The sequence below is a fragment of the Balaenoptera borealis genome, assembly GCF_965194805.1.
Source record: "Balaenoptera borealis genome assembly, chromosome: 10".
In the NCBI taxonomy this organism is placed as follows: Eukaryota; Metazoa; Chordata; class Mammalia; order Artiodactyla; family Balaenopteridae; genus Balaenoptera; species Balaenoptera borealis.
Genome location: NC_138874.1, coordinates 93,210,557 through 93,223,964, shown reverse-complemented (window position 1 = coordinate 93,223,964; position 13,408 = coordinate 93,210,557). Strand labels below are relative to the sequence as shown.

The following is a 13,408-nucleotide window of genomic DNA, read 5'->3' as shown; positions in this document are numbered from 1 at the left end:
TTGGCTGATGCAGAAGAGAATAGCATTGTATCCTTCTTAGTCAAAGCCCTCATACCTCGGATAACACAGCCTGACAGTACTTGAGCTGTCCCGGCAGCCCCATCTGGCTGATGGCTCCTGCCTCCTGCCCCACCCTGTTCTCTGGGTGCTCCCACAGTTGCTGGAAGACGGCAGTGCCCACTTGAGTACCACACACTCATGCCGTCCTACGCAAATTAGGCGTTTTCCTAAGGGTACGGCGTCCGCTCTCCAGAGGCCCCCTTTGCATGCTGCTTTTCATGACACTTAACTCTTCCAAGGAGGAGAGGACTCACCAGTGGAGTTGGTGCCCAGACAACACTCCTGAGGGCAGGAGGTGAAGGGGGTGGTGCACACCCCACAGCAGTGGCTGCGGTTGGGTTTGCCACCAATGCATTGAAAAGCCTGAGCAGCGTTGTGACATCCTGCTTTCCATTTACACGCAGTCGTGCTCTAGGATTTACGGGGAGAGGTGAAGAAGACACAAAGCACTGCTAAGTACACTACCAAACACCCCTACCACAGTAGGCAGAATAATGGGCCCCCAGGGTCCACCAAGGGCCCCCAATTTCTGGAAGCTGTGAATGTGGTACCTGCAAAAGGGACTTTGCAGATGTGATTCTGTTAAAAAGCTTGAGATGGGGAGACTATCCTGGATTAGCCAGGTGGGAGCTTCCTAACCTTCTTCACATCCTGGTGCATCGTGACATTGGTAACCTTGGTACATGACACTGGGGCAAACCTAGGGGATTTGTAGACACCTATAGAGAGTCTGTTGGGAAAAAAAGCAATTACATCTTCTTGATCTTATATAATTATGAGACTAAGAGGGAAGATGCAATACAAAGTATTAGGAAAGACATTAAATACTGAATTGGTATAAAACATCCAAATGGAATCTCCCAGACTTCTTAAAATGAGAAACTTGAGCTTGCTTTGGTGAGCACAGCTTTTTAACATCAGACTTTTTGCATGAAATGACCACAGGCAATTCTTATTCAAAGATCTTTTTTTATTGACAGATAAAATTATATTAGTTTCAAAAAAATGGTTCTGAAGAAGCTAGGGGCGAGACAGGAATAAAGACGCAGACGTAGAGAATAGACTTGAGGACATGGGGAGGGGGAAGTGTAAGCTGGGACGAAGTGAGAGATTGGCATGGACATACATACACTACCAAGTGTAAAATAGCTAGCTAGTGGGAAGCAGCCACATAGCACAGGGAGATCAGCTCGTGCTTTGTGACCACCTAGAGGGGTGGGATAGGGAGGGTGGGAGGGAGACGCAAGAGGGAGGAGATATGGGGATATATGTGTACATGTAGCTGGTTCACTTTGTTATATAGCAGCGACTAACAAAACAATGTAAAGCAATTATACACCAATAAAGATGTTAAAATAATTATATTAGTTTCAGGTGCACAACATAATGATTAGCTATTTGTATATATTGTTAAATGCTCCCTACAGTAAGTCTAGTTAATATCCATCACCATGCATAGTTACAATTTTTTCTTGTGATGAGAACTTTTAAGATCTACTCCGGCAGCAACTTTCAAACATGCAATACAGTCTTATTAACTATAATCACCAGGCTGTACATTACCTCCCTAGGACTTATTTATTTTATAACTGAAAGTTTGTACCTTTTGACCCCCTTCACCCATTTCACTCACCCCATACCCCTCAAGGCTCTTTAGCGGTGATCTCTTCAAATGTTTGATAAACACCACCCACAAAAATCTTGATCCAAGGAGGTGATCAACTTAAAACTAATTTTTACAGCCATTCGAAAATTTATGGGACTTCCCTGGTGGTTAAAAATCCACCTGCCAATGCAGGGGACATGGGTTCGATCCCTGGTCCAGGAAGATCCCACATGCCGCGGAGCAACTAAGCCCTTATGCCACATCTACTGAGCCTGTGCTCTAGAGCCCACGAGCCACAACTACTGAGCCCTCATGCCACAACTACTGAAGCCCAGGCGCCTAGAGCCCATGCTCTGCAACGAGAAGCCACCTTAATGAGAGGCCTACGCACCACAATGAAGAGTAGCCCCCGCTCGCCGCAACTAAAAAGAAAGCCGGCACGCGGCATCAGACCCAATGCAGCCAAAAATTAATTAATTAATTAAAAAATAACTGTAATCAAAATTCTAGTGATAATGAGAATAATGGGTTTAGAATCCAATCAAGCTGTTTTATTCCACGTATTTTAAAATAACACTGAATTTAGAATTTGCAGAGAGTGTATATGTGGTTAGAGCAGACACCTGAAGCCAATTTGGGCACCACGAAAACGGCACATCAGCTACAAACAGGGAGCCGTGTCCATGTCCACTATAGATGGAAGACAGAGATTCCAGACAGCCTTTTGGAGCCACACCCCTCCTGGACTCCTGGCCTCATTTGCTGGGTCTCTCTCATCCTGCTTTCCACCTGTGGCTGTGCCCCTTGGGAGCCCCCAACAGGGTCCTCCAGGGGCCACCAGCCTGGGTGCTCCAGTTACCCAAGGCCCAGGTTGAGGGCTAAGGGGAGCAATATCCTTCCCCACCTGTATCCTACTTGTGACGCGCTAGCATTTCTACCCAGACTCATAGAGCAGGAGAACCTCATTCAGCTGGAGGAGAAAGGCAAAAAACCAAACAACAAAAAACAAAAAACACTTCCCTGCCTCCCCCTCCACCCACCCCCCTACCACCCACTCCCACCTGGTCTGGGTTCAAATCCCACTCTTTCACCTACAAGGTTACAAGTGTAACCTTTAGCTGGTGCTGGGGAGGAAGCAAACGTTCCTCTACCCTTCTAGGTTCTTCTGGCTTGTTTAAGAATTAAATTGAAACAAGGCAGATGAACAGGAGGAAATCAAATTTAATTTTGTACGTATGGGAGTCTCACATACATGAGAGTGTCAGAGACAGAAAGTTAAAATGAGGTACTTACGCCATCCTGAGCTAAGGAATGGGATAGGGGCCTGGGCCTTCCAAGGACAGGAGGCTCATTCACAGGACGATAAGTGTTACTAAATCAGGTCTGTTTACCCAACACACAGCAAACCAAACTCTGAGATGCCAAGATTTGCGGCAGAGGAAGAGTTTGTTCACAGGAAGGCAATTGAGATGGGAGAACAAGCCTCAGATCCGCCTCCCCCAGGGCGAGGGGGTTGGAATAGCTATGGAACAAGCAGGTGGGCTTGGCAGGGGGAAAGGTGATTGGAGGCAGGAAAAACGTGAGGTAACTGGTGTTCTGCACAGGTGTATCTGGGTTACATGCTTCTGCATATTCAAAAATACAGGCACTTAGCATGATCTGAGGGTAAAGTTTTCCAGTCCTCTGAAGTCAAAAGGCCATTCATCATACACCTCTGCAGGCCCAGTTTTAGGGTTGCTGGTCCCAACCAGCCTTAGCTGGCTTGCACTGGACAAGAACTGGCTCCAAGTTCCTGTAAGACAGTCGGGTTACGTGAAGCTGGGAAGGTATGCAATTAAAGAGGAAAAAAAGGGAAAGACAGAAAAAATAACTAAAGCAAGCTTAGTCAGTGAAGGCAGCTTACAAGCACAGGGGTTTTTACAAGCTGTTCCCCTGTCTGTTGCTCTGAAAGACAAGCTCAAGTATTCCTCTGAGCTAGCCATCAGCTTTCATTAACTCTATGGGGTACGGTTTCACAAGAAGATGAGCAGATGTTTGGTAATTAGGTGTTTGCCCTGCCATATAGATGGTGCCGCTTAGATAAAATTTACCTCTGGGAATAACTCTTTCTCTGGGAAAAATCCCCAATTTAAATTCTTGTAGTTAGTTAAGGGAGGAGCAGTAGTTCCTCTCAAGCCCACAGGGTCTCTACTGCCTTTAGCTCAAAATAACCCACATGCCAAAGTAGCACATCTTGGGGAGGTCTGTTCTGAACCCTACACTTGTAACTTAACCTCCCTGAGCCTCAGTCTCAACCTCTGTGAAATGGGGACAATAACACCTACCCCATGGCGCTGTATGAGGATGCCATGAGGTGCTGCGTGTGGAGTGCTGGCATAGGGCCTGACCCAGGGGAAGCCCCGGTCAGTGCCAGTTCTTGTCAGTCACATAGAGACACACAGACACAAAGACCACTCACGTGGTTACGTAAGAGGATGAGGCCAGTACTGAACTCAAGTTCCGCTGCTCACCACTCAAAAGGCCAATACTAGGGGGACAAGTGTTGGTGGGAAAGGAACATCTGCTTGATTCAGCAGTCTTCATCTGGCAGTGGTCGGCTTCCTGTAAAAAGAACTTAGGAACGTGTGTCAGGCCTTTATCTGTGTCTTCAGGGAACTGGGAGTTCGGTGCCTCTGCTCTGTGGCTGGTCTGTCATCTAAACTGTTACCAGTTTCCCAGCACAACAACTAGTCTTTGTCTTTATATCTTCATGTTTCCTAACCATTAACTCTTGAGCCAGCCTTCTGAGTCTCAGGGGAGGCCTGGGAGACTAAAGCTTTGCTACAAACAAGAGGCAGGTGGAGGACATGGGTTGGGGCAGGGCGGGGGGTGGTGGTGGGGAGGTCTGTCCCAGGAAGGCCCCCCACAGGACCCTGCTTGGTTACAGTTACACTCACACCGCAGAACCACAAACACTGAAGCCCAAAGCCACAGCAAGTTCACACACAGAGGCACACAGATCTGAGGGTCCCAGGCAGCTGCCCTGTCCAGGCTCTTGCTCAGCCTCAGCCCCAACCTCACCCTCTCGCCCCAGACAGAAGCCATCTGGCTGGAGCTGGATCTGACCCACTCTTCTGAGAGAGCTGGCGACATCAAAGGGAGCCCTTTAAGCCCCTTTCCACCTTGCTATGCTGGTGGAGGGATCCCAGCCTTGGTTCCTGCAGACACTCTGGAGTCCCCAACCCCAGGCATGAAACCCTACCGCCCACTCCTTTATTTTTTGATCTGGCGGAGTATAGGTAGGAGGTAGAGCCAGGAAAGGATTTTTCATCTGTAATCCACAAAGACACAGACACACCCACCGAGACACAAGCAGACAGGACATGAAAGCACCTGTATTATGCTTATAGGCCACAGCTCTCTGCCTGGCAGGGAGGGGACATAGCACCCTCTCAGATCCAAATCCACTGACTCCAAATTCAGGGCTTTTTACTTTATTCATTTAGCACTATCTCCACCACCATCCCCATCCCCACTGTGACCACTATCACCACCATCATCACGATTATGACTGCGATCACCACCACCACCAGCAACAACAGCATTGCCGTCACCACTATCACCATCATACCTGCCATCACCACCACCATCACCACCATTAGCACCATCCCCACCACCACCATTATCACCCTATTATAGCCACCACCACCACTGCCATCACTACATCATCATACCATCCTTGTCTGAACAGACGGAGGAGCCCTCTTGGATCCTGACACAGCATGGAGGAAAGACCCAATGAGAAGGGCAGAAGGAGGGCGACATGCTTCCTAGGAGCCCAGGGGACAAGGTCCAGAAGCTCAGGCCTCTGCAGCAGCCCTAGTTTCTCCCAAACGTCAACCCTGCTGGAGACAGTGTCTTCCCGGCCGTGTCTGAGCCTCCTTCCCTGCCCTCCTCCCAACCCACAGAGAACTGGTCCCCATCAGGCATGGTCCTCATGGTTTCCCAGTGACAGAGCCAGCCACGGAGAGAGAGAAACCCAGCAGGGACGGGGCAGGGAGGGGCGGCACCCTGGCTGCACCCACGGGATTGGCCAACCTGTGCCCTCTCGGCCAGCACCTGACTTAGAAGGTTCCTCAACGAGACAGTGGCCTCAGCCTCCGCCCTGAGCTCTGCCCATCTCAGCCATGAGGCAGGCACCCAGTGGGCAGAGTGGGCCTCAGGGGCCATCCTGAGGCAGCGGTAAGCTGGGAGGAGGCCAGCAGGCCCCGTGGGGGGCGCCATGGACAAGTTCCGGATGATCTTCCGGTTCCTGCAGTCCAACCAGGAGCCCTTCATGAACGGCATCTGCAGCATCATGGCCCTGGCCAGCGCCCAGATGTACTCCGCCTTCCACTTCAACTGCCCCTGCCTGCCGGGCTACGACGTGGCCTACAGTGCCGGCGTTCTGCTGGCGCCACCTCTGGTGCCCTTTCCGCTCGGTCTGGTCATGAACAACAACGTGTCCATGCTGGCTGAAGAGTGGAAGCGGCCACCGGGCCGCCGGGCCAAGGACCCCGCCGTGCTGCGCTGCACGTTCTGCTCCATGGCTCAGCGCGCCCTCGTCGCACCCGTCGTCTGGGTGGCCGTCACACTGCTGGACGGCAAGTGCTTCCTCTGTGCCTTCTGCACTGCCGTGCCCGTGACCATGCTGGGCAACGGCAGCCTGGCCCCCGGCCTGCCCCCGCCCGAGCTCGCCCGCCTGCTGGCCCGGGTGCCCTGCCCCGAGGTCTATGACGGCGACTGGCTGCTGGCCCGCGAGGTGGCCGTGCCCTACCTGCGCCGCATCTCGCAGGTAAGGGGCCAGATGGCCTTGGGCTGGGTCTCCCCTCACAGACCGGGTCCCTCGGAAAGGACCCCATCCCCCATCTCGAAATGGGGCTTCCTCAGGACGTGGTCATGTTTCCCCAAATAGATGTGGGCCCCCAGCCAGGGCTGGGTCTCCTTCCTCAGACGGAGCTCCATGGGGCAGGGGCATATTTCCCCAAAGGAGGCCAGGGCCTCCGAAGGCAGAACCACGTGTCTTCCCTCAGGTCAGTGCCACCTGCGGAAGGAGCACCGTGCCCTGTGCTGAGGTCCCCAGAGGCGACCCAACTGCTCAGCCAGCCCCTCATCCTCCACCCTGAGCTCCAGTTTGGAAATCTGGGGGAATTTGCATCCATTTCCTCTTCCAGGCCGGGGCAGTGGTGAGGCCAGTGTGTGGCCGGGCCATTTGGGTACATTTCCCTGGCAAATGTCCCCAGCTGGCGCTCCCTGCTCAGGGAGTGGGAGCTGAGGGGCCGGTGCCCCTGGGAGGGAGGCCTGAGTGAGGGGGACACACTGTTGGGATGTGCCCCAAAGGAAGGGATGGAGGACCCACTGATGGGGAAATCTAGAGCTCAGGTCCCTCAGCCTCGCTCCCACGCGCTCTGCCCCTCTGGACCCTCACCCGTCTGAGCCCCTCAGACCTCCTCTGCAGTTATTGTGCGTGGGGAGGAAGACCCAGGCAGGGACCCAGGCTGTCAGGGAGGGGACAGGGGCCTGGGCCTGCCCTGCAAGCCTGGAGAAACATGCACACTCTGCTCCCGCGAATCCAGACACCCCCGCTCCCCCTCCAGCCTGGACTCTCCTCTGTGGGCTTGCATCGCCACCAGGCACCCATGTGAACCTCACGCTCCAAGCGTACAATCTGAACTCTGCTTCCCTCCGAGCCTGCACCTCCTCTCCTGTGGGTACTTGTCCATCATCCCGGGCCTCGGGGCCTGGGGCAGCTGTCCCTCCACCTGACCTTTAAACCATCAACTCATAAACTAAAAGGGCCCCCAGAGGGCAGGCTGCCTGGCCTATAGACATGTTTCATTTGGCCTTCAGGGGTTGAATTCAAAATTCAATTTTAGAATTAGTTGGCATCATCTAAAACCCAGAAATTTTCACATGAAAATGAGATTTTCCAGCTTTACTTGAAACTTCAGGAGATTCAGCCGAGCAGGGCCCACATTTCCTCATCCAGCACATGCTCTGCAGCTCCCCACCTGAGGCCTACTCTGCCATAACCCACTGACCCCACTACAGGCATTTGGTTTGCCCTGCTTCCCCATCCTGATCTGGCCGAATGCTTCTCTGTGCAACTGGGGTTGACCCTGAAGCTCAAACTGGGGGAGCAGCCTTCCCCACAGTGAGTTACTGGAAGAACAGAACTAGCACCCAAGCATCCGGGGCTCTTCAGCATGGAGTTTGAGCAAGTGTCCAGTTTGTCTCTGTGACCCCTGAGCCCAGCTCAGAGCCCACACAGAGGAGGCGCTGACTGAGTGCTGCTGCCTGAAAGGCAGACAGTAGCAGGAGCCGGAGGAGAGATACAGGACTCAGAGGAGGAAACGTCACTATGGGAGGTCAAAGAAGGCTTCCTGAAGGAAGAGGCATGGTTACTGAGGGCTGGTTGGCCTAATAAGAGTGGCTAACAGTTACTGAACACTAACTAGGTACCAGGCACTATGCTAAGTTTATTATCACATTTAGTCCTTAGAACAACCCAGTGGGATAGGTACTATCAACAGCCCCATTTTGCAGGTGGGAGATACTTTGCTCCTAGTCAACCGTTAAGGACAGGCATACTTCATTTTATTGCACTTCACTTTATTAGGCTTTGTAGACATTGAATTTTTCACAAGTTGAAGTTTCATGGCAACCCTGCATCGAGCAAGTCTATTGGCGCCATTTTTCCAACAGCTTTTGCTCACTTCGTGTCTCTTGTGTCGCATTTTGTTAATTCTCATAATATTTCAAATTTTTCATTATTATATTTGTTATGGTGATCTGTGATCAATGATCTTTGATGTTACTACTATAACTCACTGAAGGCTCAAATGATGGTTAGCATTTTGTAGCAATAAAGTATTTTTTAATTCAGGTATGTATATTGTTTTTTATACATAATGCTATTGCACACTTAATAGACTACAGTATAGTGTAGACATAACTTTTATATGCATTGGGCAACCAAAAACTTCGTGTGACTCACTTTATTGCAATACTTGCCTTATTGTAATGGCCTGGAGCAGAACCCACCATATCTCTGGGATACGCCTGTAGTGGAGACAGGCAAACCCATGCAGTTTATTTCCAGGGTCTGCCCAGCTAACTCCTGTGTACTGAGTGCCAGGCCTACATACAGGGCATTTTACTCACGTGGTCTCATTTCCATGAGATGGGTACGTATATGACCATTTTACAGAACAGGAAGTGGAGGCCAAGAGGTGCTCTTTGTTGTCAGTGCTCTTTTCCCTAAAGGCCCTGACACGGAGTGTGCTTTGGGGGGTTGGACAGGTTTGGGAGGCTATAGGGCAGTGCCCGGCTGACTCTCTCTTCTCTCCCCTGCAGGCACTGGGCTGGTCCTTCGTGCTGCTGACCACACTGCTGGCATTCGTTGTGCGCTCTGTGCGGCCCTGCTTCACTCAGGCCACCTTCCTCAAAAGCAAGTACTGGTCCCACTACATCGACATTGAGCACAAGCTCTTCGATGAGACATGCACGGAGCACGCCAAGGCCTTTGCCAAGGTCTGTATCCAGCAGTTCTTCAAGGCCATGATCCATGACCTGGAGCTGGGTCACAGCCATGGGGCGTTGGCTGCAGTCCCCGCTGGCTCGGCTGCCCCCACTGCCACAGACGGTGCCAACGAGAAGAGGGAGAAGCTGCGCGGCATCACCGATCAAGGCACCATGAACGGGCTGCTCACGCGCTGGTACGAGTGCAAGCCGCCCCTGAGGCTGAGCCCGGAGGAGCCACTGGTGGGCAATGGCTGGGCTGGGGGCGGGTCCCGGCCTTCACGCAAGGAGGTGGCCACCTACTTCAGCAAAGTGTGAGCCGCAGCCAGGTGAAGAGGCAGGAATGCGGGTCTGAGGCCACAGCTCCTCAGACCCCCAAACCAGATGGAGAAATGAAGGCTGCAAGTGCTGGCAGTAGGCCCCAGAGCACTCACCTCGTGCCCAGGCACTCACCTGCCCATTTGGGGCAGGAAATTTGGAGCTGGAAGGGGACCTCACTCCTCCAACTGCAACACTACCCTGGGTGGCCCTGGATTAATAGGGCCATGAGCAGTATTAGTCAGAAGGGTTCAGAACTGGCTTCGGGGGGCAAGCTCCTACCTGCCCAGCCCCTCCCAGGCCACTCCACCCCTGGTTCACTATCTCCTTTCAGGTCCTACGAGCATCCTTGCCCCAGCATCCACTCATCTGTAGTTTTTTAGGATCTGTGTTCCCTTATGCTCAAGGCTCAGGGAGTGGGAGGGTGTCCAGCCATCTCATGAAGCAGGAATCCTCTGATTTTGGCCAATCTCCTGAGTGAGGCTGAACAGGCCAAGGTGGGCCGTAATGACATGACACAGCCTCATGTGGTCACAGGTGATAAGACAAGATGCCAGAAGCTACGTACACTCAGGAGAAGCCAGGGTGTGTCTCACCGTGGAGTTCTCGCAACATCATCAAGGTGGACTGCACATTTACTTAGCACTGGGCACGAAAGGCCCCCTGTCTTCGTCTGTTTGAATTGCTATAACAAATACGGCAGGCTGGGTAGCTTATAAACAACAGAGACCTCTCTCACAATTCTGGAGACTGGAAGTCCAAGATCATGACGCTGCCATGGTCATGTTCTGATGGAGGCCCTCACTGGTTGGTAGCCAGTACCTCCTCACTGTGTCCTCACGTGGCGGAAGGGGCTGGGGGCTCTCTGGAGCCTCTTTTATAAGGCATCAATCCCATGCCTTAAGCACCTCAAAGTCCCCACTCCCTAACACCATCACCTTTGGGGGTCAAGACTCAACATATGAATTTGGGGGGACACATTCAGACCATAGCACGTCCCATGGAGATGTCCTTGGAGACTGCCCTGACACATCCCTCACGTCAGGAATCAGACCATCCCCAGAGCTTGAGCATTTAGAAAAAGAAGCTGATGCCTTCCCATTTTCTCAGAGACTAGCCCCCCGCCCTGGGGGAGGGGGGTCTAAAGTGCTGAGAGGCTCTGCCCTGAGGTGGGGATGAGGGTAGAGGGGTGGGAGGGGAGCTGCCTAGGGTGGAAACAGCTCAGACTCCAGAGTGAGAGAGAACTGGGTCAAATGCTGGATCCACCACTTACAAACTGTGTCCCTTGGGTCAGTTGCTTCATTTTTCTGTGCCTCAGTTTCCTCATCTGTACAGTGGGGATGAGGCACCTACTTCATGGGCTTGTGTGAGCATTAAATAGGTGAGGTGTGTAAAGTGCATGGCATGTGGTAGGCACTCAGTTTCTGGCGGATAATGTATCAATTTCCAAACCTGAGGCCTTATCCTCCTCCTCCTCCTCCTCCTGGACATAGGAGGACAGGACGTAAGGAACTGGAGCTACCTTTGTCGAGGGGGAAGCTAAGGGCCGAGAAGATGAGCTTCTTGCCGCCCCCCACCCCCCAGACATCTTTGAGACTAAGTCCCACTCATCTAAGAATTCATTTTGATCTTGATCCCTATAACATTGTGTTAATAATTTCCATTCTTCCTTAGGCATTCTTCCCTCTAGTCCCACTTCTGAGACCCAGTCTCCCTCCCTTTAATTATTTGGGAAGAGGGCGAGACCTGGAAGCCAATGTGGGCTGGAGGGCTCCTCCAGGAGGTGGGACTTGCTCTAGGCGAAGAGTCAGATGAGTAAAGAGCAGGGGTGTGTTGGCAGCTGCGGGGTGGTGGGCTCCAGTGGGAAAAGCCAGCCCAGAGGTATTGGGAGGTACAAAATATGAAGAAAAGAGTAAAGTTTTGCGTCGGACAGACCTGGGTTCAAATACTAGGGCTGTAGGACCTGTAGTTACCCAATTCCTCTGACCCCCAGTTGTCTGTCTATAAGACGGATGTTACAAAGACCTGCTTTTTAGGGTTATAGTGAGGTTAAAGGATGACTTTTGAGGAAGAATTGGGAACTTTGTTTGGCACATGGTAGGACGTGAAAAAATAAACACTGGTCCTTTTCTCTTCATTCCTGCATGTGAACAAGCCCAGCTCAGGGAGGCCAGCATGTCACTCAGCAGTCCCATGCTCCCAGAGCCACAAGCAGTGCAGAGCAGACAGGGGTCTGGGGTAGGGGGGCGTCTCTCCCTTGATCCTGGGGGTCATCTAGACTGTCCTTGGACAGGGCTCTCCCTTTCAGAATTCCTGACCCATGGCTTTTCAGCCTCAGCTTGCATACTCCCCAGACGGGGAGCTCATTATCATTTTCTAGGACAGGCTGGGCAGCTCTGATTGTTACAAAGGGCTTCCTTGAGAAACCTGCCTCCTCATAATTTCCACCTACCAGTCAGAGCTCTACCCACAGAGCCTTAGAAAATCCCCAGAGCCCAGAATTTTCTCATCAGTGCTCCTGAGATTTGAAGCAGCACCTGGGGAGCTAGCTGAAGTACAGACAGAAGAGCCAGCAGGGGGAGGGTTTGCTCAGAGAGGGGCAGGACGGCTCTGAGGGAGAAGGGCCAGAACAGGGGAGGGGCACCCCTGGCTTTGCGCACCCCGCTAGGAGGCAGCGTCAGTCTGGTGGCACCTCTCCCCTAACCCTGCTTGGGACCCGGTTCCGGCAGCTTCTGTCAGTGGGGGTCAAGCAGGGGATGCTCCCGAAACCGGCCTGGAGGGCAGGCCCGGGCCGGATCTGGCTGAGGCCCCCTGCCTGGCCCGGAACTGGTCCCACTGGCGTGGGGCCTCAGAAGGTAGGCGAGCCGCCGCAGGCCCCTCCACTTCCTCTCCTCCCCCCGCGCCGCCCTCGCGCCCCCCCCACCCCCCCCCACTGCCTGGAGCCCGCCCGGAGGTGGTTTTTCCACTGGCTGGCGTGAACCATCCATCTCACGGGTTCTGCCTCTTTTCTGGAGTTAAACTTTTCTGAAGACACCACCAGCCCCAGGCCCTGCTGGTCTCTCCGGAGCAGAAGCAAAGCGGGAGGGAGCCCGCTGAGGGCACGGGCTGGCCCATGCCCGGGAGCTCCAATGTCCTCAGGTCACTTGGAGAGCCCAGCTCCGTGGAGGCCAAGGCCACCGGTGCCCGCAGCTGACCCCAGGTATGGAAGGGGCACATGGCAGGGCCCCTCTGAGGCTGCCCAGAGGGATTGTCCGGGGGAGCCAGGCCCCTTGCTGAGGCCCCCAGTCCCCAGCCACCTGTTTCCTGTCCTGACTGTTGCTGGTGGAGGTCCCATCCCGGGCCTGGGGGCCAGGGGCAGTAGTCTCAGAAGATAGCCTGTTCCCTCCTCTGCTCACCACCCACCAGTGTTCAGGCATCTTGTACCCCGCTTTGGGTGGTTTCTGAACCCAGGGGAGCATATTAGGAGCCCTGAAGCCAAGAGGGGAGAAGGAAGAGGGAGAGGGGGTTGGCTTTAACCCGTTCATCCCCAGCAATATCACAAACTCTCTTTCCCGAGGAGTTAGGCTGGAGCCCCTGGGTCCCCAGGCAGTGAGTTAGGGAAGTCAGGTCTCCTCCTCCTCCTGGAAACCAGCCCATCTGGCCTCCTCGTGGCCACCCAGCTCTGCACCAGCCCATCTGGCCGCCTTGGCAGTGATTAGGAGGGGTGGTGGTCTAGAGAGGAGGCGTAGAAGGAAATATGGGCAGGTCTCCCCACCTTTGTTTGCTTCATCCCTCCACTCCCCAGCTGCCTCTGGCCTGAGGACTTTTTTCATTCCCGGGATGGAGAGAAGAACATGGGGCCACACCCTGGCCTGTGTGGGTGGAGCCTGGGAAGGGAGTTGGGGC

At 53.3% G+C, this 13,408-nt stretch overlaps 1 protein-coding gene across 1 annotated transcript; it reads left to right on the top strand.

Annotated features, from left to right (window-relative positions):
• Positions 1 to 4,514: 4,514 nt before the first annotated feature.
• Positions 4,515 to 9,523, top strand: CALHM1 (calcium homeostasis modulator 1; the record flags this gene model as incomplete). The annotated part of the gene is made up of 2 exons (XM_082408547.1): positions 4,515 to 6,479; positions 9,041 to 9,523. Exons 1-2 carry the CDS (start codon positions 5,928 to 5,930, stop codon positions 9,521 to 9,523), a joined length of 1,035 nt encoding a protein of 344 aa, XP_082264673.1. The 5' UTR covers positions 4,515 to 5,927.
• Positions 9,524 to 13,408: the final 3,885 nt, after the last annotated feature.